The following is a 25,210-nucleotide window of genomic DNA, read 5'->3' on the forward strand; positions in this document are numbered from 1 at the left end:
ACAAAAATCCCAAACAAAAAAACACCCTTTATTTTCCAGTGTTAGGCCAGTTTGTCCTCAAATTAAGTAGAATCTCAACATCTTGCTGAGCCAGTTTATAAATCCCAACTTCATTTAGTGCCGCTGTGGCAGGAGGTTGCCCTGAAGTTGACTGCAGGACATCTCTCAGAAGTAAGGCAGAACCAACATTCAAATTCAGAAGAATACAGGCTTCTTTTACACTGTTTAAAAAAAAAACAGCAGGAAGGAAATGAGATCTCCATTATCTATGTCATCCCATACTGTCCTGTAACAATGTCATTTGGAAAAACTAAACACCTACCCTGCACTGCCGGATCATAAGCCCTCTATAAAACTATGGATTAACTATTTGGCTCTTTCAACATGTGTTGACTGTATAGGTACAGAGTTTCTATTTCATTAGATTACGGTAAAAGAATCATTGTTTAACACATATTCATTACTTCCCCAAATATGATATTTGATACGAACAGTATATTAAATGTAGGTAAAACTTTAGGATATGGGAAAAGAGAAAATTAAGGGACAAAATATAAGCAGATAGGTATACAGAATACTAAAACAAAAAAAGCAGAAATAAGTATCATACTGAAATGAGCAAAAAACCTTTCACTTTACATGTTTAAAAGGAATACTTTATAATCTCAAAAATCTTAATAAGCTTTACACCAATTTCTAAAAATACTTCTAAGAATTCTTCGTATATCATGTTAGTTATACTTAGAACCAAAATTAATATCAAATGTTTAAGAAAACAAATTTTAATTTTTCTTCAGGCCTGGCCTGTTGTTCAGTACTAAACATTTTAAATTTCTTCTATTTATTCAATATGGCAGGAGTGCATTTCCTTTCATATTCTATTTATTTCCAAGTAATAAGCATTAAACCAAGTGTTAGAAAACAAAGCTCAACATATAATTTATATACAGCTCTGGTCAACTTTTGGAGGTCATGTGTCACATTTTATCATCACATCTTATGACTATTTTAAGTTGTTAATTGATGCTATGTATACTTAACATCACTGGAACCTTAAAGCTGTTTAAAAAGTAAACAACCTCCTCTAACAATTTGATAACATCGAAGTTAGTTGTTAAATATTGTGCTTACTGTTTAAAATAATTTTCTGGCCTCTTGCAATAGTGAGAAAACAAAGGGAAAAGATTCCGAGTCATGTCAAAGTGCAGCTGAGCAGCTCCTCCTTCATTGAAGTGATTGGCAAGAATTATCTGAAAAAAAAAGGACAATTCATATAGGAGTTGCCTTTATCATCACAGCCCAAAATATAGTCTGCTCTTACTTACTTCTTGGTAGATGTATATGTCCAGCTTCTCTACAAGCATTTGCCAGAAAACTTTAAATAGGGAGAAGCAAAGCTGCTGCTCTAATTGAAGCAAACGGTCTCGTAAGGTAAGCAGCAAGGGGCAAGCTGAACTGGACAGGGACATCACCGCCTGTTCAGACTGCGATGGCAAGGACAACCACCTGGAAAAAGCAGAAACAGCACTGTCTGCAGCATATTAATTTTTATTATGAAATTTTTCACCATTCTGTATGTTTAAGATTTTTTAAATTATTTTAAATTTGGGGAAGTTACACTGTCCTGGGGCATTCTGGATAAGAAAAAGTGTACAGCCCAACATTAAAAGTGCTCTCAGAAAACAAACGTACCTGTTTGTTTATGTTATGTTATGTTATTTTTGGCCATGCCTCGCAGCCTGCAGGACCTGAGTTCCCTGAGCAGGGACTGAAGCCAGGCCTCAGCAGTGAAAGCCCCAGGTCCTCACCACTGGGCGGCCAGGGGGCTCCCTGGGTCTGGGTTTGTACTTTTTGCTCCCCTGGTAGCTCAGCTGGTAAAGCATCCGCCTGCAGTGCAGGAGACCCGGGTTCGATTCCTGGGTCAGGAAGATCCGCTGGAGAAGCATAGGCTGCTCACTCCATTTTCTTGGGCTTCCCTGGTGGCTCAGCTGGTAAGGAATCCGCCTGCAGTGTGGGAGACCTGGGTTGGGAAGATCCCCTGGGGAAGGGAACGGTTACCCACTCCAGTGTTCTGGCCTGGAGAATTCCATGGGCTGTATAGTCCATGGGGTCGCAAAGAGTCAGATACAGCTGAGCAACTTTCACTTCCTTTCATGTTTATACTTTAGCTCTCAATGAAATACTCTTTACTTAAGGAAGATGATAAAATTTTTGAACCTCCAAATTTAGTATGACTTACTGATATAAAACAGTTAAAATGTAAAATGCATTAACATTTAAGACATCAGCTAATTTTCAGCACAACAACAGGGACTGTTAACACTTCTAAACTGATAAGGCCTCCGTGTGACACGCTGTGCTAGGACAGACACTGCCCGTGCCCAAGGAAGCCAGCATCTGGGGGAGGGAGCAGACATCCCAAGGAAGCGCTGACAGTGACTACACTACTGCGCAGGCGCGCGCAGGCGCGCACACGCGTGCGCAGCTACCACAGCAACACCCTGCTTTGTCAGTGCGTGACAGGCCAGGCCATTTAACCCCGGATCAGACACCAGCTCTCTGGATTTACAGCCACATCTGAAGGTTACGTTATTATCTGTTTATTCTGATTAAGACTGTCAAAACATATTTTAGAAAGATTTCCATCAAAAACGGTTATAAGTTGCGAGTGCAAAAGGCCAAACTCCATGCTATCTACAGACACTTTGGAAACCTGACTGCATGTTATCTGTTAACTTTTATAAAGCGGAGTTGAGAGTTGACTTATAAGAAAATACAGAGGACTTACCTCTCTTTTTTATACAGTTTTGCAGCATCTTTAACTTCTCTAAAAACATGGTCTACTTGCCGGGTCAGCATGTCATGCTTTAAACGCTCTAACAGGTTAATCATGTCATCGAAGACAGAACTTTCCATAGAGGCTAGCTGTCCGAGCTGCAGTTTACTTAGAGTGTTATTCTCTGCAAAGACTTCCAGTGCTGCCTGTTGAAGTTGTAAGAAGAACTGAAAGCAAAAATATGTTAACATGTTTAAGATACTTTTTTTTTTTTAACAGCTTGAGATCTAACTCATATATCATATAATTCATTCATTTAAAGTATACAGTCTCTTGGTTAAGACCCTGCGCTTCCACTGCAGGGGGCACGGATTTGATCTCTGGTTAGGGAACTAAGATAACACATTCTGCGCGGTGTGGCCAAAAAATAAATATACAGTTCAGTGGCATTTCATACATTCAGAGTTGTGCATCTATCAGCAGCCAGTTTTGCGATGTTTTCATTACCGAGAAAGAACTCCCAGCCTCTGCCATCATCTCCCAATGTCCTCCTCATCCCCTACCCCCACCCCTAGGCAACCACTCATCTTTTGTCTCTAGATCTGCCTGTTCTGGACATTTCATACAAACGGACTCATATAATCTATGATTCTTTATAACTAGCTTCTTTCACTTGGTATATAATGTTTCAAGGTTCAACCATGTTGTAATGTGTATCAGTATTTCATTCCTTTTCCTGGCCAAATGATATTCTATTCTATTTATCCATTCGTTAGTTGACAGACATTTGGGCTTGTTTCTGCTTTTTGTCTTTTATGGATAACATAGCTGTGATCATCTGTGTACAAGTTTCCGTGCAGATGTATGTTTTCATTTCTCTTGGAGAGAACTGCAGGATCATATAGTAATTCTACATTTAACCTTTTGAGGAACTGCCGAACTATTTTCCATAGCAACTCTACCATTTTACATTCCTGTTGGTTGTGTATGAGGGTACAAATTTCTCCATGCTATGCTTATAAATGATACTATATTATTATTATTATGGCCATTCTAGTTTGTATGCAGTGTATGGTATCCCATTGTGGTTTTGATTTGCATTCCCCTAATGGCTAATCTCATTTTTTCAAGAGACAGATGGAGAGCTCTAGTAAGCCTAACAGCTACATGAGTTAAAAGAATGGAAACATGGTTTTCTTACAGTGCTATTTTAGGTAGAATACATACTCTTCTTTCTTCCTTATAGGAAAATAACACTGTGGATAATTAGTAAAACATTAAAAACCAAAAACTTAAATGTCGATTAGTAGGGGACTGGGCATGGCTACTGGGGCTGTTCAGAGATGACATGTGAGAGCCCGCCTTGGCACTTCTGCTGAAGCTGTCAGGGTAGCAGCACTGTCCTTTTGAGATTGTTCATGGACCGTGGGAGCCTAGAGCCCCCTGTGGCCACATTTACCAGAGCCTGCCTATCAATGAAGGCAGAAATGAGCAACTTTAGAGCAGCCATGCCTAATCCTTCCAGTTACACAAACAAGTTCCTCACCTCATGCCACCCCACCAAATTAGGCCAGCATTAACCTGGGTTTCTGCCACCTATGACGGAAAAACTCCTAATTCTGAATGGGCTGGGTATGTCAGGCTTGGCACAACCTGGCAATGGTCAGACAGCTGTTAGTAGAGAATCTAATGAATGGAAGCCGAACTCTGTTCTTCCTATTTTCGGGTAATTCAAGAGCTTACATGATTTTAATTTAGAGTATTCACAAGCTGAAGGACTATGAATGTGGCTAAAAAACAGAATTTGTACCATAATAACATAGCAGACACAAAATTCATTCATGATTTGAAGAGTCAACTCTAAAATTTGATTATTTCACTGTTGACAGAAGGAACCAGTTAATTCAGTGTCAGATTGTTAATCTTCTAAGGACAGGGATGATGGCCAGTTCATCTCCGTTAACCGACTACAGCACTGAGTAAAGTAGTTAATGATGTTCCACAAATATTTCACTGAAGCTGAAAATGTGTCCCTGAATGAGTCTCTTATTAAAGCATTGGCACAAGAAGCAAGGCTGACAGTTCGTTTTACGAAAAACCCAAGCAGAAAACGGAGCACTGTGGGGGTTGGGCAGAGTGAGTGAATAAAGCACCTACTGAAATTACGAACATGACACATAAAAGCACGTAATGAATGAATGTATTCTGATTAGGTGACTTTATAAAGACAAATGCATTGATCATTACATGCCACTAATATTCATTTTATGAAATCATTATTTTCCTTGCTCAGCAGAATGATATCACGCACATGTATTTCAGTTTACATTTCTGTAAAAGTCTTTAAATAATTACTAAGTCCCAGCTTAAAAAGCCCAGATTAAAATAAATTATGATTGTGTTTATCAGGTATTTATCTTGTTTACATCTATTATTAGTATATTTGTTTCCTTTTTTTTTTGCTGATTATCCTGGATTTAAGATAAAGACTTTTGTTTTTCTCTCACAGTAAAGGAATACATTGTTTTCTATATGATGTGCTAGCAGCATAGTATAATATTTTGTTATAAATCCATAGTATATTGGGGACTTCCTCGATGGTCCAGTGGTTGAGACGCCACACTTCCAATGCAGGGGGTATAGGGTCAATTCCTGGTCGAGGAACTAGGATCCCCACATACCACGCTGCTTGTTTTAAAAGGGATTCTTATCTTTTAGAGATACATATGGAAATATTTACCATGAAATATATCTGAGATCTATTTCAAAATAATTCTGCATAAGGGGTAGAAGATAGGCTTAAATGAAATAAAACTGGTACTAGAAGATGGGTAATAGGCACACGGGAGTTCATTTTACCATTCTATTTAATCTATATGTTACTCTAAACATACTCTATATGTTTCAAAAAAACCAAAATATTAAACAATATTTTAATGTAGGGAATACTTAGGCTAAAAATGTTTCTGTTTTTATGACTCTTCATAATTTGTCATGTTTGAAGGCACTCAGTAGGGACTTTCCTGGTGGCTCAGACAGTAAAGAATCCACCTACAATGCAGGCGACCTGGATTTAATCCCCAGGTCAGGAAGATCCCCTGGAGAAGGGAATGGCAACCCACTCCAGTATTCTTGCCTGGAGAATTCCATGGATAGAGGAGCCTGGCGGGCTGCAGTCACAAAGAGTCGGACATGGCTGAGTGACTAACACTCACTTTTAAGAGGTATCAAATGTTATTCTTTTATTTTCCTTAAAGTTCTGAATTTTACTGATTTTGACGTCATTATACAAGCTTAGCTTTTTCTGAGATGGCAATTACCACTCAATATATTTCCCAAGTTTAAAATCTACAGAGGAAATAAACTACAATTTCATGAAAGGATGGCTTTCTATTCCAATGACTAAAATATCAGGATGATTTAACTGTATGAGACTTAGATAAGAAAAATATGTACTGTAATCATATCTCCTAAGTTTGGCCCAGTTTTGATTCTGTCTAGCGTGTGTTATTTCTGCTTGCTACAGATTCAACATTTCAAAAGGTAAAACTGTTCAAATTACTAATATATTACTTAATATAAAAGATTAACTTACAACATTGTCAGCCCAGTCTGCTAGCACTGTTGAGATATAGTTCACGGCATTAAGAATTGCACAGTACCGAAAGCCAAGGGAAGCTCTAGTCTCTTCTTTCATCACCTGAGTTAATCGTATCCTAAAATCATCTACTAAGTCCTTCTGTAACTCCAGGAACTGCAACTTTCTGGAAGCTGTGGGAAGATTTTTATACCTGTCTGGAGAAAATTAACAAGACATATGAAGGTTTATGGGCTTCCCAGGTGGCACTAGTGGTAAAGAACTCCCCTGCCAATGCAGGAGATGTAAGAGATGCAGGTTCGATCCCTGGGTTGGGAAGATCCCCTTGAGGAGGGAATAGCAACCCACTCCAGTATTCTTGCCTGGAGAATTCCGAGGACAGAGGAGCCTGGCCGGCTACAGTCCATAGGGTTGCAAAGAGTGGGACATGACTGAAGTGACTTAGCACAGCACATGAAAGTTCATGGTATAGGGTTTTCCTATTGGCTAGCTTTGGTGCCTTTGTCAGAAATCAACCAACCATTCAAGTATGGATCCATTTCTAAACTCCCTAAGGATGCGTGTTTCACAAGTACTGGTATTTGTCAAAACTCATTGATCTATATACTGATGATCTGTGCATTTCACTGTATGTAAGTTATGCCTCTAACACAATGTTGTAAATCAACTGTGCTTCAGTTTAAAAGTTATGCCTCAATTTTTTTTTAAAAGGCATATGAGAAAAATCATATACAAAAATTATTCCAAAAAAAAAAATTATTCCATTTCTTCAACAAATGACATTTTTTAAAAAATGAAAGAGGAACTAGGATAGGTTAAAAGAAACACATAGTTAAAGATTTATAGGTGAAAAGATAAGATGTCAAAAATGCTCTTTAAAATACTTCAGGAAAAAAATCTGTATTTTGGGGGGGAAAAATACATAATAGAAAAGTGATAGTTTTAAACCTTGGGAACAGATAACCTGACGGTTCGTTACGCTGCTTTTAAGTATATGAGAAAATTTCCATAATAAAAGATTTTTAAATCAGTTTTGCTAAATATTTCTGTATTTTAGTGTTTTTCATATTTTTCTTAAAGAATATAGAATTATGTACTGACTGGGCCAGAATGACACCTCTTCAGGTTACTGCACAGGCCCAAGAAATGGACAAGACACAGGAGGACCACGGCAGTGAGAGCAGTGGCCCCTGGAGAACCAGCAGGTCCGCAGTGCCCTGGGGGCAACATGGCAGGAACACACCCACGGGGCGAGAGACAGCCGGGCCACCCTCCAGCCAGGACGTTCTTGTACCAGAGAAGTTCCTGTCACTGTTCCGATCTTTGCCTTCAGGGGAAAGATCTTTGCCTTCAGGGGATCTTCCCGACCCAGGGACTGAACCCAGGTCTCCTGCATTGCAGGCAGACTTTTTACCATCTGAACCACCAGGGAAGTCCCCATTCCATCCTTAAAGTTACTTTATTATTTTACTGTTCTACAAACTCTGATACATCAAGGTGAAGAAAATAATATTTAAAATTTGGGTTAATCACCATTTACTGAAGATACTTGAAAAGCTGAAAGACAAGGGAATTCAGGTAATAAAATTAAATTCTTGTTTTTATGTAACAATTGAGGAATTTTCCCCTCATGTAAACTAATGTTTAAGGTCTTACTTAAGTTACGAAAAATCCAAAAGCTAAAATACTGTGCTAGAGTTCTACCAAAATAGAAATTGAATTTGAAGATACTATAATAACCACTTTTTAAAATTTTATTGAAGTTGAGTTGATTTACAATGTTGTGTTTAATTTCTGCTATATAGCAAAATGACTCAGTTAAACATATATATATTCTGTTTCATATTCTTTCCTATTATGGTTTATCACCTGATGGACTCCATCCCTCCACTATTCCCCTTACCCCTTGATAACCACAAGTCTGGTAAGAGTCAGTACTTCTGAAAAAACAAAGTTATATCTTTAAGACTATACTTGCCAGTTATAACCAAGAGTAGTGTCATAAAAGTTTCTGCACAGTCTGGAACTTTCATCTCATCCACATCAGTGATATCCTTATATTGGGATATCCAGGCAGCTTCTGATGAGAGCATTGAGTCCATTTTTTGAAGAGCAACTAGCACACAAGAAAGAAGATCGTGTCAAACAAGTAGCTACAGATTGTAATTCCTAATATTTCAACCCATAATTTCTTAGGAATGATCATTTTTCTATAAAAAAATAAATCTATACCCTCCTACTAGTTGCACTATATATAACATACTCTGTTTTAAAGTTAAGTAAGATCTTTTACCTCTACCTGCCACACCTACCCAGAATCTTCAAAATATCTTCAAAAAATCTTCACTGACTAGAAAAGCCACATCCAGAATGATTCCATAAGAGCAGAAATACTATATGTAAAATCCATGAAACAGTTAATTCTACTGGCTTAAATTTTAAAAAATATATATTTTTATTTATTTGGCTGTGCCAGGTCTTTGTTGCGGCTCTCAGTATCTTTTTAGCTGTGGCATGCAGCATCTTTAGCTGCAACATGTGGGATCTGGTCCCCTGAGGAACAAACCTAGTCCGCCTGTGTTGGGAGCGCAAGTCTTAGCCACTGGACCACCAGAGAAAGTCCCTGGCTTGAATATTCTGCCCTAGAAATATGTAGAGCACGTCTGGGAGAAAACTGAAGCTTGATGGGAAGAAAAGAAGACAATCTCTGAAGGCAACTTGATAAACCTCAGCCAAGAGAGATTTAGATGGTTCTAGTTTCTACCCAGAACTGGAGAAGAATAACACCTAAAATTTTGTACACCCAATAAGGGATATCTCTCCCCAGCCTACGGCCACATGAGCACTTACATTTTCTCTCCACAGTCAGCCATCTCTGAAAACAGGTCTCCTCTGACAGAATGTGCATACAGTTAGCAAAAGTGCTAGGATAGCCATGAGCGCTGTGTAGCTCTCTTTCAAACAAGAGCACCTCATCCACCAAATGGCAGAAGAGGCTGTCGTCATAGAGCAGACATGGGATGTCAGCAGCCAGCTTCTCCAGAACCAGCATCATGAGGCCCCGGGAGAATTCGAGCTGGAAAATACAGATGTGTAAGGTAATGAAAACGACAGCTTATTCACGGTCACCTGCAACTCTGAAGCTGAAAGGCTTTGGACTGAATCTCTTACCCTTGCGTTTACCGAAGAGCCCACTTTGTCCAATATTGGCTGAATCTTCTCATCCAGAAACTGAGTGTGGTTCCCAATCCACAGGAGAACCTGAGCCAGGTACCATTCGGGCTAAGGAAGAAGGTGAGCAGTCTGAAGTCAGTCATTCCAACTAGAAAGTTATGGTCAGTTAGATGTTTGTATACCTAAGAGCACAATTTTGACTCTGAACTTTACCTTCATGGAAGGCTTAATAATCAAATGTTTCCCAATGTACTCCCAATAAATTTCAATAATGTGGCTTAAGTCAACTAATAAATTTATAATACCATAAATATTTAAAATCTAGCACTTTAGAAATATGTAAAATATAAGTATCACAAAGAATGATGGCCTTCACATCATTTTTTTGGAAATAACATTCCAAAATAATTTTTAAATATGACTTTCTTTTTTCTTTTTTAAAAAGCTAAATTAAGAAAAATTTGGCTGATCTGCATTACAAAAAATATAAAGACTTAAAGCAGGTGTAATTATAGCCAGGAGAAATATCAATAAGCTCAGATATGCAGATGACTCCACCCTTATGGCAGAAAGTGAAGAGGAACTAAAAAGCCTCTTGATGAAAGTGAAAGAGGAGAGTGAAAAGGGTGGCTTAAAGTTCAACATTCAGAAAACTAAGATCATGGCATCCGGTCCCATCACTTCATGGGAAATAGATGGGGAAACAGTGGCTGACTTTATTTTCTTGGGCTCCAAAATCACTGCAGATGGTGACTGCAGCCATGAAATTAAAAGACGCTTGCTCCTTGGAAGGAAAGTTACGACCAACCTACAGAGCATATTAAAAAGCAGAGACATTACTTTGCTAACAAAGGCCTGTCTAGTCAAGGCTATGGTTTTTCCAGTGGTCATGTATGGATGTGAGAGTTGGACTATAAAGAAAGCGCCCAAGAATTGATGCTTCTGAACTGTGGTGTTGGAGAAGACTCTTCAGAGTCCTTGGACTGCAAGGAGATCCAACCAGTTCATCCTAAAGGAGATCAGTCCTGGGTGTTCATTGGAAGGACTGATGCTGAAGCTGAAACTCCAGTACTTTGGCCACCTCATGTGAAGAGTTGACTCATTGGAAAAGACCCTGATGCTTGGAGGGATTGGGGGCAGGAGGAGAAGGGGACGAAAGAGGATGAGATGGCTGGATGGCATCACCGACTCGGACATGAGTTTGAGTAAACTCCAGGAAATGGTAATGGACAGGGAGGCCTGGTGTGCTGCGATTCATGGGGTTGCAAAGAGTCAGACACGACTGAGCGGCTGAACTGAACTGAACTGAATGTAACTGCAGTTTTTTAAATTGTCACTAGAGATGATTCTATAAACCTTCTAAGTTTTGTTGGATAGGAGCTCTAAAACATTTTCTAAAAGGTAAAACCCTGTTGTGTGCTAGATGCTGGGAATACAGAAATGAAAAAGGGGCAGTTAATCTCAGGGCCTGCATAGTTCAGGCTTCCTGTCAGAGTACTAGAACTACTGGAACTACAATTTAAAAAGCAACCAACAGAACTAACAATTTTCTTACCTCAAATCATTACTGCCTCTCTACAGTTTAGATTTCTTTTGTGTCACTTACCACTTACTAATTGGTTCTACCCTTCTTTCCACCAACACCCCATCCAAGAGAGGCAGACCCATGAAGTACAAAAGAACAAGCTGAATTTGAGAACCAGAAATTTTTTGGCCATGCTGCATGGCACATGGGATCTTTGTTCCCTGACCAAAGATCAAACCCACGCCCCCGACGGTGGAAGCACAGAGTCTTAACCACTGGACCGCCAGGGAAGTCCCACTACAAATCACTCACACATCAGCACTTCCACTCAAAAGCTAACGCTCTACTATCTTTTGACTCTCACTTCTCTTTCTGATGTGTTTATAAATCTGAGGGAGCAGTGTGCACAGTGGAACACATGTGGATCCAGTTGTAAAAAAGTGCCACCGCAAATGCTACAGCGCACCCCAGAGGAAACTTGAGGAGGTGGTCAGATAGCGTGTTAGTGAGTGCACTGATTCTTAACAACATATCAACACAAGTCCCAAGTTATATCTGTAAAGGGCAGTGACAAAACTGGGATTTAGCTCTTTAGAGAAAAACCAGAAATGTGGATAGAATCAGAATTTAACTTAAGCTAGCAAAAGTACAGAAGTCCTGAGTATTTGCTATTAATTGAAACCAGGGCAAGAAGCAGCAAGCACACCTTGCTTATAACATTAGTCTGGCGGCTCCCTCTGAAGTGATACCTGAACCTCTTCTGAAGGGGACTCAGCATAATCTGGATTGGCAGGATGACAGAAGGGGATGCAGGAAGAGAGTATTTTTCTGGAAGCTGTTTTGGCTCAGTAAATAATTCATCTCTGACATAGTAAAGTCAAGGAAAAAGAAAAGCATATATGTATAGATATAGGTATGTATACACAGTACATTTTTCCAACAGATATATATGATACTGAATAAAATTATAACAGATAATATGTAATCTCACTTTAAATTACATATGACTTAAGTAAAAAGTCCATGAGAAATGTTATTAGAATTAATCTTTCCTAAGATAAAGGATAATAAGTAAGGAAACACATTCAAATAATCATTTTATTAAATTAACACTAAGTTACTAAGGCTTCCTTCCAATTTCGCTCAGTTTTTTTATTGTCCCAAGAGACCTATATGTGATGCAAATTTGGGTCAATCATGTACTTCAGAACTCATCACAGCCCTTCCACCCACATGCAGTTTGTTTGGAAGGAGAACGGCACCCTCCACTACATAAGCATACACAGGTAAGTCCAAACCTAGTACTCCTCCCATTTCGCTTCTTGGCCGCTTTCAGAAAGCTTTCCTTTCTGGTCCAAATCCACTCTAGAAAAAAGAAATTTTAGTAAATTTTAACCCCCCAAAAGATACGAGGTCTGCAGTTTCAGAAGCTGACAAAACAGTGTCTCCAGGTTACTGTATATCTCAGGGGCACTGGCTGGTCGACTTATGCCAACAGTTTGAGACTGAGGGGGCGTGATGAATGGCCAGTGAAGCTGTGCTAAAATTTCCTCAAAATCACTGTAACAGAAAAGTGAGAGAAGTATTGCCATAAAACACAATGAACATCAAACAGCCATCTGAAAGCAAGTACCATGAAATATGGATAAATTCCTTGCCTTGTAAGCTTGTCCTTGAGAATTTTATGCCAGAATTTAACTGTGGCTCTCATGAAACCAAGAAGATGAGTACAGGACGATTCCTGAAGCTTGATATCAAGTTCTGCCATAGACACCAGAGTAGAGGCTGCCTCTGGGACATTATTGGTCATCAGATATTGCTGAATGTTATCACTGCAAGACAAGGCATAGCAAAGTTGAAAAACACTTTGTTCAGAATAATTCGAAATGTGGAAAACTGCTTCTTCCTCCTGCTTTACATAAAGCTACAACCAAAGAAGGAAGCACCAACTTAAAGTGTTTTTTTTTTAACTTGATATCCCAGTCTTTAGGAGCCTGGAATCCTCAGCATCCTCCTGAGAGCAGTGGGCTGTGTTCAGGACATCTCCCTCCACCTTTGCCTGCCCATCTCTCCCAATAGGAAAGACTTTTCCTTTGTCACATTCCATCAGGCACCCCTCATTTCTAAGAAATCTGTCTTTTACAGAATCTTAAACCAAGGGGAGAATGTGGGTGGCATCTGGTAAGTCAAATATGCTAGTCTTCAATCTGTATCTACTTTGCCCAGCTGAACTTGACTATAGGCAACTTAAGGAGGTGGCACCTCAGAGTTGAGTGCTTTCCAGTCACTGCCAAGCCGCACATAAAATTTAAGGCAAGCTCTATAGCGAGGGTAGCAAAGTCAAATGCCTAGAAAAGCCTGACAGGCAAAGTAAATTAAGAAAAGCAAAGTGGGGCCAAGTAAAAAGCACATACCCCACCCTAAGGCTCTAGCCTAGGGCTGTCACACTGGAATGTAGGTCTAATGTGGCCAAATCTTAAACATTTTTAGGAGAATCAGAAAGCAAGATTTCCATGTAAAATCAAATTATTAACCAAATTCTTTAAAACAAGCCAAATACAACATGTCTTCAGGACTAATTCAGCATGTGACTACCATTTTGCACACTGGCTCAAAGAACATTTGAAAATGAAATGCTTCTTTTCATAAAAATCACATTCTATATCTTAAGCCAGAATAAGGAACAAAATTTAACCTTTTCAATAATTAATCTCTGTTCAGAGGTCATCACAGGAAGTTGGAAGTAAGTGCTCTCTCTCTAGGCAGCCTGTGTGCATTCTACCAAGGCTTGGCTGAGGAGCTGGAAGGTGACTATGAGCTGGGTTCCTGCAGCGCGTCAGTTCCGGGCCTGGGTGGGCACAGCGCCCTCTGTGGGAACAGGCACGTGCCACAGTCACCCTGCCCAGCTCCACTAGGCGCTAGTCCTTTCCCCTGTCCTTCCTCCACACCTTTGCTTTCCACTGGCACTGCCTCAGGCAGTAGCTCACATTTGTATTGTTCTATGTTTTTGACAGTGCTTTGGCCTTCCCCTAACTCTCATTCTCTCATTTTTCTCTTTCCCTTTTCTAATCATTCTTATTAAGTTTTCTAACAGATTTTGTCTTTTATAGCTATTTTCAGAATTGAAATTATGAAACCAAAACATCTGCCAATGTAAGCAGAAATGTTAATTCAGCTTATTTGAAAGGCAATACCAGACATAATCAATCAATGATATGTATTCAATTCAAAAAGAAGTACAGCAGACCACTGAACAACATGGGTTTGAACTGTAGGAGTCGGCTTATAGAAGCAGAAGTCTGGGCTTCCCTTGTGGCTCAGCTGGCAAAGAATCCGCCTGCAATGAGGGAGACCTAGGTTTGATCCCTGGGTTGGGAAGATCCCCTGGAGAAGGGAAAGGCTACCCACTCCATTTGGCCTAGAGAATTCCATGGACTGTACAGTTCATGGGATCTCAAAGAGACACAACTGAGCCGCTTTCACTTTCAGTCTGCCTATAAGATGTACGCAGACCTGCCACTGGAGGAGCTCTGGTGCTCCTAACCTCCGCTCTGTTCAGGGCCCACCGGCTTTTTTTCTCTCCCTATTCAAAGGAGGAGGGCTTGTCATTCATCTAATAACATACTATGTAGCTCTTCTTAGGTGATATCCACTAAAAAAAAAAATCGAATCATAGATAAAGCAATCCATTTCATTAAGTGACCACCTCTAAAAGGTAAAAAGAGGAATATTACCACTCTGATGAACTGTTTTATTAATATGGCATTATAATTTTCATCGTGTGTGCACAGTACAATGATGGGACTTGAATTTGTTACTTGGATTCCTTTCTTTTAAATGCAAATTAAGCTCCCTGAAAAGTTTATGTTCACTCACAATAAAGGAAGAGAATCATTATCATAATGCTATTTTCATAACAACTGGTAAAATCACATTATTATAATCTTTAATTAACTCAATTATTTAATGGCATCAATGTACTCTCTAAGACAGAGCCTCAAAGGAAAATAATAATTATGAGAACAAAGAGGCTTATTTTACCTTAGTTCTTCAATTTGTGAAATCCATTTAAGGTAAGCAAGATGCCGTTCAATCTCTTCAATTTGGTTAATCATGGCTCCAAGATCTTCCATCCAGGGCTGTGCGGTCAGCAAATGACTGTTAATGGAACTGAAGAGATGGGTTTCTTGCTCCAGAAATTGATTAAGGAATTGCTTTGATTCTTCTGCATTTTTTAAGGCACTGTGAATTCTTTTAGGGATTTCTGATGAAACTGTAAGTACCTGACCATACCAAAAATAAAAACAATAAAAAACAGCAACAATCAGGTAAGATTCTCAAAACCTTCTTTATTAGTTGCCTTCAAAAAATGCATGTTTGTTCTAAATAGAAACAAAAATTGTCATTTAAAAGCTTCAAAAGAAAGGTTGGATTTCTGCATCCTATACTACCCAAGCCTCAACATGAAATGCTAATGTGGAGATGTGTAGGGAGGGCCCTGGTACTATCACAAAGCACTTTCAGAGGGTCCAGTGAGAGAACATTTACCTGCTTCACCCACTAAAGAGTTTCCCTCAAAAACAAATGAGACTGTGATTATAAAAGTCTGGGTTTCTGTATTTCACAAAAGTTCCCCAGGTGATCCTGATTCAAGGCCAGGTTAAGAACGAACCACTGACTTGCTTGGTAAGATGAATAAACATGGTTATCATATTAAATTGTACTTGCATGGCTCATGCACAGACCTTTGCAGGCTTGGTGGAAATTTTTAGGAAAGTTTGGAAGGCAAGGGCATTTCAGGCAAAAGAAACAGCTCAGTCATGATCAAAGAATAGCAAAATGGGGAGAAGGGCACAGAATCTAGTTCAAAGAAATGCAGAGAGATGAGCCGAAAGAGGTAGGGGGCATCTTGAGCATTACAAGAATGCCTGGCTTTTTCCAATAAGCAATGGGACGCCATGACGAGTTTTTAATAAAGGAATAATTCAGTGGGATTTACGATTTAATATAACCATGTTTATTTTCATATTATTTATGATAAAAACTGGGAATCGCAAAGAGATCAACCAATAAGGGCTTGATTAAATAAATCATGGACAGTCATATTTGAATACCATAAACCATTAAAAGAGATCTATATATATTGATACATTAGTTGTATTTACATCACAGTATAATGTGTATTGGAGAAGGAAATGGCAACCCACTCCAGGATTCCTGCCTGGGAAATTCCATGGGCAGAGGAGGCTGGCAGACTATATACAGTCCTCGGGGTCACAAAGATTCAGACATAACTGAGCACACAGCACATGAGTGTACTACTGATGTTGTTTCAGTGAGTTTTAATACTTGCCTGTTCTTCCAACTGCATTTTACTTTCTGTCATCTGTTCTATGAGTTTATCAAGTTTCTTTAAAGATTTAAGGTCATTTCCAACTTCCTTTTCTATAAATGCTGACACACAGGAAGGGAGATCACCATTATCTGTACCTTCACAGACTTGTTCATTTTCAACAAGAGCTGCAATATTTATGTCACCTAAAATGAAAAGAATAACAAGTACTCAACACCACTAACTATTATAGAGTTAAAGGAAATGCAAATGATATATAAGGCATGTCTACTTCCAAAAGTTAATAAAGAAACACTATATATGGCATTTTGTTTATATACAGTATTTGTATGTATATGTGTATATATATATACACGCTCAAAAAAATATCCAAATATAGTGTGTATAAATGAATATGAATATATGTATATATATATATATGTATATATATATACACACACACTATATCTTATATATTTATATATACAGTCAGCCCTCCAGCTCCATGGATTCAACCAACTGCTTATAAAAAAATAGTCAAAAAAAAATCCAGGAAGTTCCAAAAATCAACATAAATTTGCCATGCTCCAATAATTATTTACATAGCATTGACACTGTATTAATATGTACACTATTATTATTAGCATTAGGTATTATAAGTAACCTAGAGATGATTTAAGCATACAGAGGATATGTGTAGGCTATATGCAAATACTGTGCTATTTTATATAAAGGACTAGAGCATCCAGGGATTTAATATGTGCAAGAGTTCTGAAAGCAATGCCCCATGGATACCAAATGATGACTTCATATGGATATACATACATATATATATACACATATGTGTGTGTGTATATATATATATATGTTGTTGTTTAGTCGCTAACTCATGTCCAACTCTTTGTGACCCTATGTACTACAGCACATCAGGCTTCCCTGTCCCCCACTATCTCTACTCAAATTCATATCCATTGGGTTTGTGATGCTATCCAACCATCTTATCCTATGTCACCCTCTTCCCCGCCTGACTTCAATCTTTCCCAGCATCAGAATCTTTTCCAATAAATCAGCTCTTCTCATCGGGTGGTCAAAGTATTGGAGCTTCAGCTAATTCAGGTTTGATCTCCTTGCATTCCAAGGGACTCTCAAAGAGTCTTCTTCAGCATCACAAATATTATATATGGGTATATATATGTATATAAATATACACATAGACAAATATAGAATATCTATAAAGCAACTTATTGATCAAGTATACTACAAAATGCTTAAGAGATGAGGCAATTCAGAGTGAAGGAAAAATTTCTAAATTCTGTTCTAGTAACCAGAGGTTTCAATAGATGTTGGCATGACAATGCAGTTACAAACACATTAAACGTTTCCAGACAACTGTATCTTAAGAATCTATTTTATTACTGGAGAGGAAAGGTCAAATCCGATTCTATTGATGCAGCTTCTATTAAATTAGTAATATATTTTCAAAATTTGTAAAGAGCCAGATGGTATAATCTAGAATAACATCAAAGGACGACTCTGGTTTTAAAATGTTTAAAAAAAAAATGGTATTGAAAGATCTCAAGTATATGAAAAAAATCTGAAAGGGAGACCAATGAATAAAAACTCCTCCTTATGTAAAAGAGTTTTAAAAGTTTCAAATGCAGTTGTACAAAACTGACCATTTCAGTTACAGGGAAAAAAGGAAATATGAGAGAAAACACAAATTACCAGGAAAAACTCAAAATGGCTAGCACAACCACTGAATTGTACAATCTGAAGTGAGACTGTTCCCATGGCAAAAAAAGTCAATGATGTCCTGTATTTCGCAAGTCAGTTTTTCACTCTGCAAGACTCTATACCTTCTTCTACTATTCAGAATATTTAAGGCATAATTAAACGTTACCTTGAATTCTTTGTAGAATGAGGGAAAATTCAAATATTTCAGTTTTAAAATCCTAATTTTTATTTAAACAAACACTTAAGAAAACAAATTTCTAATTAAACAATTCACTTCAAAGCCAATTATTTTCCACGGTCCTAAATTTGTGGACCAACAGCACTGCTCCTCTTTTCCAGATTATCTCTAGCTATACCTTTGTGATGGTCTACACCAGGATGGCTTTCTGAACGTGCCCTAAACCTGACAAACCCAAAGGCAGCTTCTTGGCCAAGAAGGTAGGAGCGTTACTACCCACGGCTGATTGCCATACCCTTCTTCCTCCCACCCCTGTGCGCTAACATAAACTGTTGCCCTTTGAAGCGTGTTTCCATGTGTAAGCCTCTCCTTTTGGTTCCTTATGGCTTCCCTCTTCCTGGAGAAGCTCAGGAAACCCGAGGTCTGGGTCAGACTTTATAACTGGTAATACCATCATGTCACTGTGCAGCCAGTAAGTTCCCTAACACAAAACACGCTCCACTCTGAGTCCACAACTTGAATTATTCCACTTACAGGGTTTAATCACTCTAGATGTAAGCTGTACCTAGAAATTTAAAAAACAAAAACCCAAGATAATGTAAAAATTTAGAGGAAAAGGCACTGAACTCCAAATGAAAATAAATACTATAAAAGAAGGTCCCAGAGAAAGAGAGAGTGGACTTCATGGAAACCAAACATTAGAATAAACCTGAACATACCATGCATTTCTCTACTACAGGTTTGCCTAAAGGATTTGGTCTCCTCTAAACAAACCATTTATGGTTTGTTAAAAGCTTGATTGTACTAGCACATATTTCATTACAAAGACTATGGCAATTTCTTAAAAAGCAAAACCATAAAACAAACAAGGTATGTGCATAAGAGATAAAGCTGGGGGAACAATACAGAGCCTCCTGGAGAGCACTCCTGGTTGGACTGCACCTCTGTTCTTCCTTGGAACTAACCTTGTAGAACTGGACTCTTTACCAAAAATAAGCGTTTTTCTTTTTTTTGAGTATAGTTACTTGCTGTACAGAAAGTTACAGGTGTACAATATAGTGATTCACAATTTTTAAAGGCTACATTCCATTTATAGTTATAATATATTGGCTGTAGTCCCCGTGTTGTACAATATACCCTCATAGCCTTTAAAAAAAAGTTTTATTGGAGTATAGTTGATCTACAGTGTTGTATTAGTTTCAGGTGTATAGCAAGTGAATCAGTTATACATATATATCCACTCTTCTTTAGATTATTTTCCCATACAGGTCATTATTGAGTACTGAGCAGAGTTCCCTGCTGTGGAGAAGGCCCTTTATTAGTTATCTGTTTTATACATAGTAGTGTGTATGTGTCAATCCAAGTCTCCCTCTTCTTCTCCCGCCCCCCCCACCAACCCCGGGTGACCATAAATTTCTTTTTCACATATGTGACTCTACTTCTGTTTTGTAAATAAATGTATTTGTACCATTTTTTTAGATTCCACATATAAGTGATATCATAGGATATTTGTCTTTGCCTGTCTGACTTATTTCACTCAGTGCTTATTTTATACGTAATAGTTTGTACCCCTAGATACCCTACCCCTAAATTGCCTGTCCACACTTACCTCTCCTCATGGGTAACCACTAGTTTGTTCTCTGTGAGTCTGCTTCTCAAAAATAAAGTTTTAAAGAAACGGCAATGAAGGGCAAGAGGTTATAATCAGCCTCATTAGAAAACAACAGTCACTTCTGACAAAATGAAAGAATATCTAAATAAAAATATGCGTAAGTGTAAAATGTAACTATCAGCAATTAACATTATACCAGTGTTTAACACTGTGTATATTCCCTTCTCCCAGCCCATAAAAACTTTTTTTTCTCCTTTGTTCTATTCAATTTATAAGAATTAAGTGCTTTTTCACATGCTATGAGAACCAGTAGCCCACTGGTAGGTAGAAGCAAAACTAATAGAAGTCTGTGTCTCAACTTTCCAAATATAAATTCTAACATTTGCTCAGCCTACACTTAAAAGGTTGTAAATGGGACTAAATCCATGTTTCCTGACTCTTAACACAATATTCTTAGCTTCTTCTCCTTCAGGTATGATCAGAACTGGCTGGACTGCATCAAACTTTATTACTATGGGAATCTATATACTATTATGTACAGAAGTCTCAATGCCATGTCTTTTCATTTATCTTACATAAAACATGTAAGTTTGTGTGATGTATCTGCAGAGATAGAGGCAGGGCTATGGGCAGAGGGAATGTTTTGTGAACTCTAAGCTTGCTGTAGCTTATAGAGTAAATTCTATCTTCACTTTTTACAAAAAAATTATACTCTTTTGATTTAACCATTTAAATGCACCATAGTACATTCTTATTCAAATAACATCCTTTAAAATGACCCGTGGTGATTTGTGGGGGTGGGGAGGGAGGTGTTAATGTCTCTTCCCCCGATTTTTTGTAAAGCACACTTTTAACTGCAGAGAAACTGACCAAGCCACCAAAGGAGGGATAAAGATAAAATCTACAGCTCAGTGGCATCAATTTCCCAAGCATATGAATGGGAAAGGTGCAAAGGCAAGAGTTTCAATGAATGGTATGAGATAATCTCAAATCCTTTGCCTTTAGGTAAAAGGAGCTGAGTTGTGGCAGCTGTGACTGCCAAGTACTATGAAGTGCTCATAGCTTTCTTTATGAGACAGACTGTAGCAACAGGCAATGTTAAGGGCCAGTCTAAGTCCTAAAGCCAATATGGTAACATGAGCACCCTTTCTGTTACCGCTACTTATTCCCAGACTATTTGCCATGGTCAGAAGAACCAAAAACTCTTTGATGGAACAGCTGTTCCATGCTTCCCCCACCGTCTCCCCATAAATTTCGCTTCAAAAGCCCTTGATGATTCCTTGATTTCCAAAAGCTTGCCAGACTTAGTTCATTAAAGTAAAATGACAAATGTTCACAGCCTTGGCATGTGCCCCTGCAGGTAGTAAATGGAGATATTGACCTTTTCCCTTTTCCTTGTCCAGTTCAAGATCCAGGGACCAAGTGATCTGTTGTGCTCTTCCCAGATCAATGTTAACTGCAAATTCACTGAAGGTAAAGTACAACTAAACATGGATTCGATAAAGGACAGAAATGGTATGGACCTAACAGAAGCAGAAGATATTAAGAAGAGGTGGCAAGAATACACAGAAGAACTATACAAAAAAGATCTTCACGACCCAGATAATCACAATGGTGTGATCACTCACCTAGAGCCAGACATCCTGGAATGTGAAGTCAAATGGGCCTTAGAAAGCATCACTATAAACAAAGCTAGTGGATGTGATGAAATTCCAGTTGAGCTATTTCAAATCCTGAAAGATGATGCTGTTGAAGTGCTGCACTCAATATGCCAGCACATTTGGAAAACTCAGCAGTGGCCACAGGACTGGAAAAGGTCAGTTTTCATTCCCATCCCTAAGAAAGGCAATCCCAAAGAATGCTCAAACTATTGCACAATTGCACTCATCTCACACGCTAGTAAAGTAATGCTCAAAATTCTCCAAGCCAGGCTTCAGCAATACGTGAACCGAGAACTTCCAGATGTTCAAGCTGGTTATAGAAAAGGCAGAGGAACCAGAGGTCAAATTGCCAGTATCCGCTGGATCATCGAAAAAGCATGAGAGTTCCAGAAAAACATCTATTTCTGCTTTATTGACTACGCCAAAGCCTTCGACTGTGTGGATCACAATAAACTGTGGAAAATTCTTCAAGAGATGGGAATACCAGACTACCTGACCTGCCTCTTGAGAAACCTGTATGCAGGTCAGGAAGCAACAGTTAGAACTGGACATGGAACAACAGATTGGTTCCAAATAGGAAAAGGAGTACGTCAAGGCTGTATATTGTCACCCTGCTTATTTAACTTATATGCAGAGTACATCATAAGAAACGCTGGGCTGGAGGAAGCACAAGCTGGAATTAAGATTGCCAGGAGAAATATCAATAACCTCAGATATGCAGATGACACCACCCTTATGGCAGAGAGTGAAGAGGAACTAAAAAGCCTCTTGAAGAAAGTGAGAGAGGAGAGTGAAAAAGTTGGCCTAAAGCTCAACATTCAGGAAACTAAGATCATGGCATCTGGTCCCTACACCTCATGGGAAATAGATGGGGAGACAGTGGAAACAGTGTCAGACTTTATTTTTTGGGGCTCCAAAATCACTGCAGATGGTGACTGCAGCCATAAAATTAAAAGACGCTTGCTCCTTGGAAGGAAAGTTATGACCAACCTAGAGAGCATATTAAAAAGCAGAGACATTACTTTGCCAACCAAGGTCCGTCTGGTCAAGGCTACGGTTTTTCCAGTGGTCATGTATGGATGTGAGAGTTGGACTGTGAAGAAAGCTGAGCACCGAAAAATTGATGTTTTTGAACTGTGGTGTTGGAGAAGACTCTTGAGAGTCCCTTGGACTGCAAGGAGATCCAACCAGTCCATCCTGAACGAGATAAGTCCTGGGTGTTCATTGGAAGGACTGATGCTGAAGCTGAAACTCCAATACTTTGGCCACCTGATGCAACGAGTTGACTCACTGGAAAAGACCCTGATGCTGGGAGGGATTGGGGGCAGGAGGAGAAGGGGACGACAGAGGATGAGATGGCTGGATGGCATCACCGTCTTGATGGGCATGAGTTTGAGTAAACTCCGGGAGTTGGTGACGGACAGGGAGGCCTGGCGTGCTGTGATTCATGAGGTCGCAAAGAGTCGGACATGACTGAGCGAATGAACTGAACTGAACTGAAACTACAACGAAACAATTATTATTTGACTCCTTTAAATGCAACTATGATGATGGTCATCTCTCCTAGATCATTAGCCGCTCCAAATTCCTCATGCTTAACAAGTTGATGCTTCATTGAAATAACAGGCAGGCCCCAATTATTTTGAACCCAGTGGAAGGGCAGCACTGGAGTGAAACCACACCAGTCCTTGCACTAGGTAGGGATCAGGAAGTGCTATTCTCCAAATTACCCCACATTTTACAATCTTGAAAGTCAAAAATAGTGCATGATGATAATTAGTATTTATTACTATGCAAGACTGAAGGAAAACGGAGAGGAAGGTGGCAGAGGATGAGATGGTTAGATAGCATCACCGACTCAATGGACATGAATCTGAGCAAACTCAGGGAGATAGTGAAGGATGGAGGAGCCTGGTGTGCTGCAGTCCATGGGGTTGCAAAGAGTCGGACACAACTGAGCGACTCAACATTACGCAAGTAAGTTGTACAAAAAGGAATAAAAGATACTTTATCTAAAAGATTAACAGGTAATAAGATCCTTCTCGATGCAGACCCGAGGACCGAGTTTTGGAGAGACGGCTGGGTGGAAAGTGCTAAGGTGTTTGGAATCTGCTTACTTTTCTCCTTGAGGTTCTTCTTTTGGTCATCATTTTCAGAGCACTAGAAGGAGAACAGGTAAGACAAACACATTAAGACTGACGTGACAGGTGGAACTCACACAGGGCTCTCGGGGGCATCCAGTGGAGGACAACTTCTCAAGCTCCTGAGAGGCCAGAGTCTGGAGGTTCTCAAAGGGCCACGTCCCTGGGGCCACCACTGTCACATCCCCAGGAGAGCTCGGGTTACCCCGCCTGGCCTCCAGGGACACCCCTCCAGAACGATCTGGGTCATGTCACCGGGGATCGCCAGAGCCGCCGCATTGGGGCCACCGCCGCCGGGAGGTCTGCCACCTTACAGAGCAGCAAGCGCCATCTCCCCGGGGTCACGGCAGCCGCGTCCCCAGGCCGCCAACTCCACCTCACTGAGACACGCTCCCCTGGAGGTCTGTGCCTCCTCACTGGGCCACCAGTGTCCCCTCCCCGGGTCACCACACCTCACCGGAGTGACGGGCGCCTCGCTGATCTCGCCGGCCGGGAGCATCCTGCTTCCACGCGAGTCGTCTGCTCCTTGCGCAGCCAGCGTGGCCAATGGACTCCGGCTCCGGCCAACGATCAGAGCGGAGCCTCTGAGACCTAGCGCCGGACGCCACGGCAACTTCCTGCACCGTCTCTCTGGTTTCTTCCTTTCCTCCCAGAGAGGCTCTGCCCGGGCAGCCGCCGGCCGTGTGCGGAGGCTCCCCCTGCCGTCCGGCGGTCGGATCAACCCCTCTGGAAGGAGAAGGTGGGGAGAGGAGCGGCGGGGAGGAGGTCTTTCTCAACCTCGGTAAAATCTTCTCCAGGGCATTGAGGTCGTTAACGATGGAGCTTGAAGGTACCCCTCCCTCCACACCATAAATTCCATTTAAGTCATTTCAACTTATATTTCCGATGATATACCAGATGTTCTGAGAGTGTGAAGGGGCTTGTCGACTGGCTTTAATGTAATTTGGTTGGACTGTTTAGCTGCGGAATTTCCAGTCTTTTATCTTTGGATCCTTCTTTTACCGCAGATCAAATACACCTAGAGGTGACGCTCCAACTTCTACCTGGAGGAGGCAGATCTGGTTGTAAACATTCTGGGAGCTGAAAGGAGGAAAAGGACTCGGCATCTAATATATACTTCACCCAGTGCAGAGACTAAAGAAGCCTGTTCTTTGCTAAGGAGGAGGGCTAGGATTGCCAACAGGAGTTAAATAGAGAACCCAGGGATCTGAGGGCTTCAAAACAAACGTGCGAGTGTTACCATGGAGACTGAAGCGAACAGGAGGAGGGGAAATAAGCAACCCTTAGAGAAAACAGAAAGCATTCAATGAGGAGAAAACTTTATTTATATCCCGAGATGTGTGAACCCCATTGCAACTATAAAGCAGTAACAGTCTACTATTTTAAAAGGAGCACTTAGAGACAAAAAAGTATAATAGTAGAAATGAAAACTTCAATAAAATAGTCGGAAGATGAATGTTGGGAAGTATCCGGGGCTGG

General features: G+C 39.9%; 2 protein-coding genes across 2 annotated transcripts in view; one reads left to right on the forward strand and one right to left on the reverse strand.

The window, feature by feature from the left end:
• Positions 1–7: 7 nt before the first annotated feature.
• RINT1 (RAD50 interactor 1) lies at positions 8–24,452 on the reverse strand. The gene is made up of 15 exons (XM_070469497.1): positions 24,189–24,452; positions 23,708–23,750; positions 16,427–16,611; positions 15,115–15,356; positions 12,732–12,905; positions 12,484–12,633; positions 11,780–11,936; positions 9,546–9,656; positions 9,225–9,450; positions 8,353–8,490; positions 6,372–6,571; positions 2,789–3,003; positions 1,326–1,506; positions 1,132–1,250; positions 8–221 (listed from the first exon to the last, which is right to left on the reverse strand). The coding sequence occupies exons 1-15, from the start codon at positions 24,228–24,230 to the stop codon at positions 29–31; spliced, it is 2,376 nt and encodes a 791-aa protein (XP_070325598.1). The 5' UTR covers positions 24,231–24,452; the 3' UTR covers positions 8–28.
• PUS7 (pseudouridine synthase 7) overlaps positions 24,425–25,210 on the forward strand; it is a 56,582-nt gene continuing 55,796 nt past the window's right edge. Inside the window, exon 1 of the mRNA XM_070469481.1 lies at positions 24,425–24,560. The gene's annotated coding sequence lies outside the window, so the exon portion shown is untranslated. The remainder of the gene's footprint in view (positions 24,561–25,210) is intronic.

The sequence above is a fragment of the Odocoileus virginianus genome, chromosome 1 (assembly GCF_023699985.2).
Source record: "Odocoileus virginianus isolate 20LAN1187 ecotype Illinois chromosome 1, Ovbor_1.2, whole genome shotgun sequence".
NCBI classification, from domain to species: domain Eukaryota; kingdom Metazoa; phylum Chordata; class Mammalia; order Artiodactyla; family Cervidae; genus Odocoileus; species Odocoileus virginianus.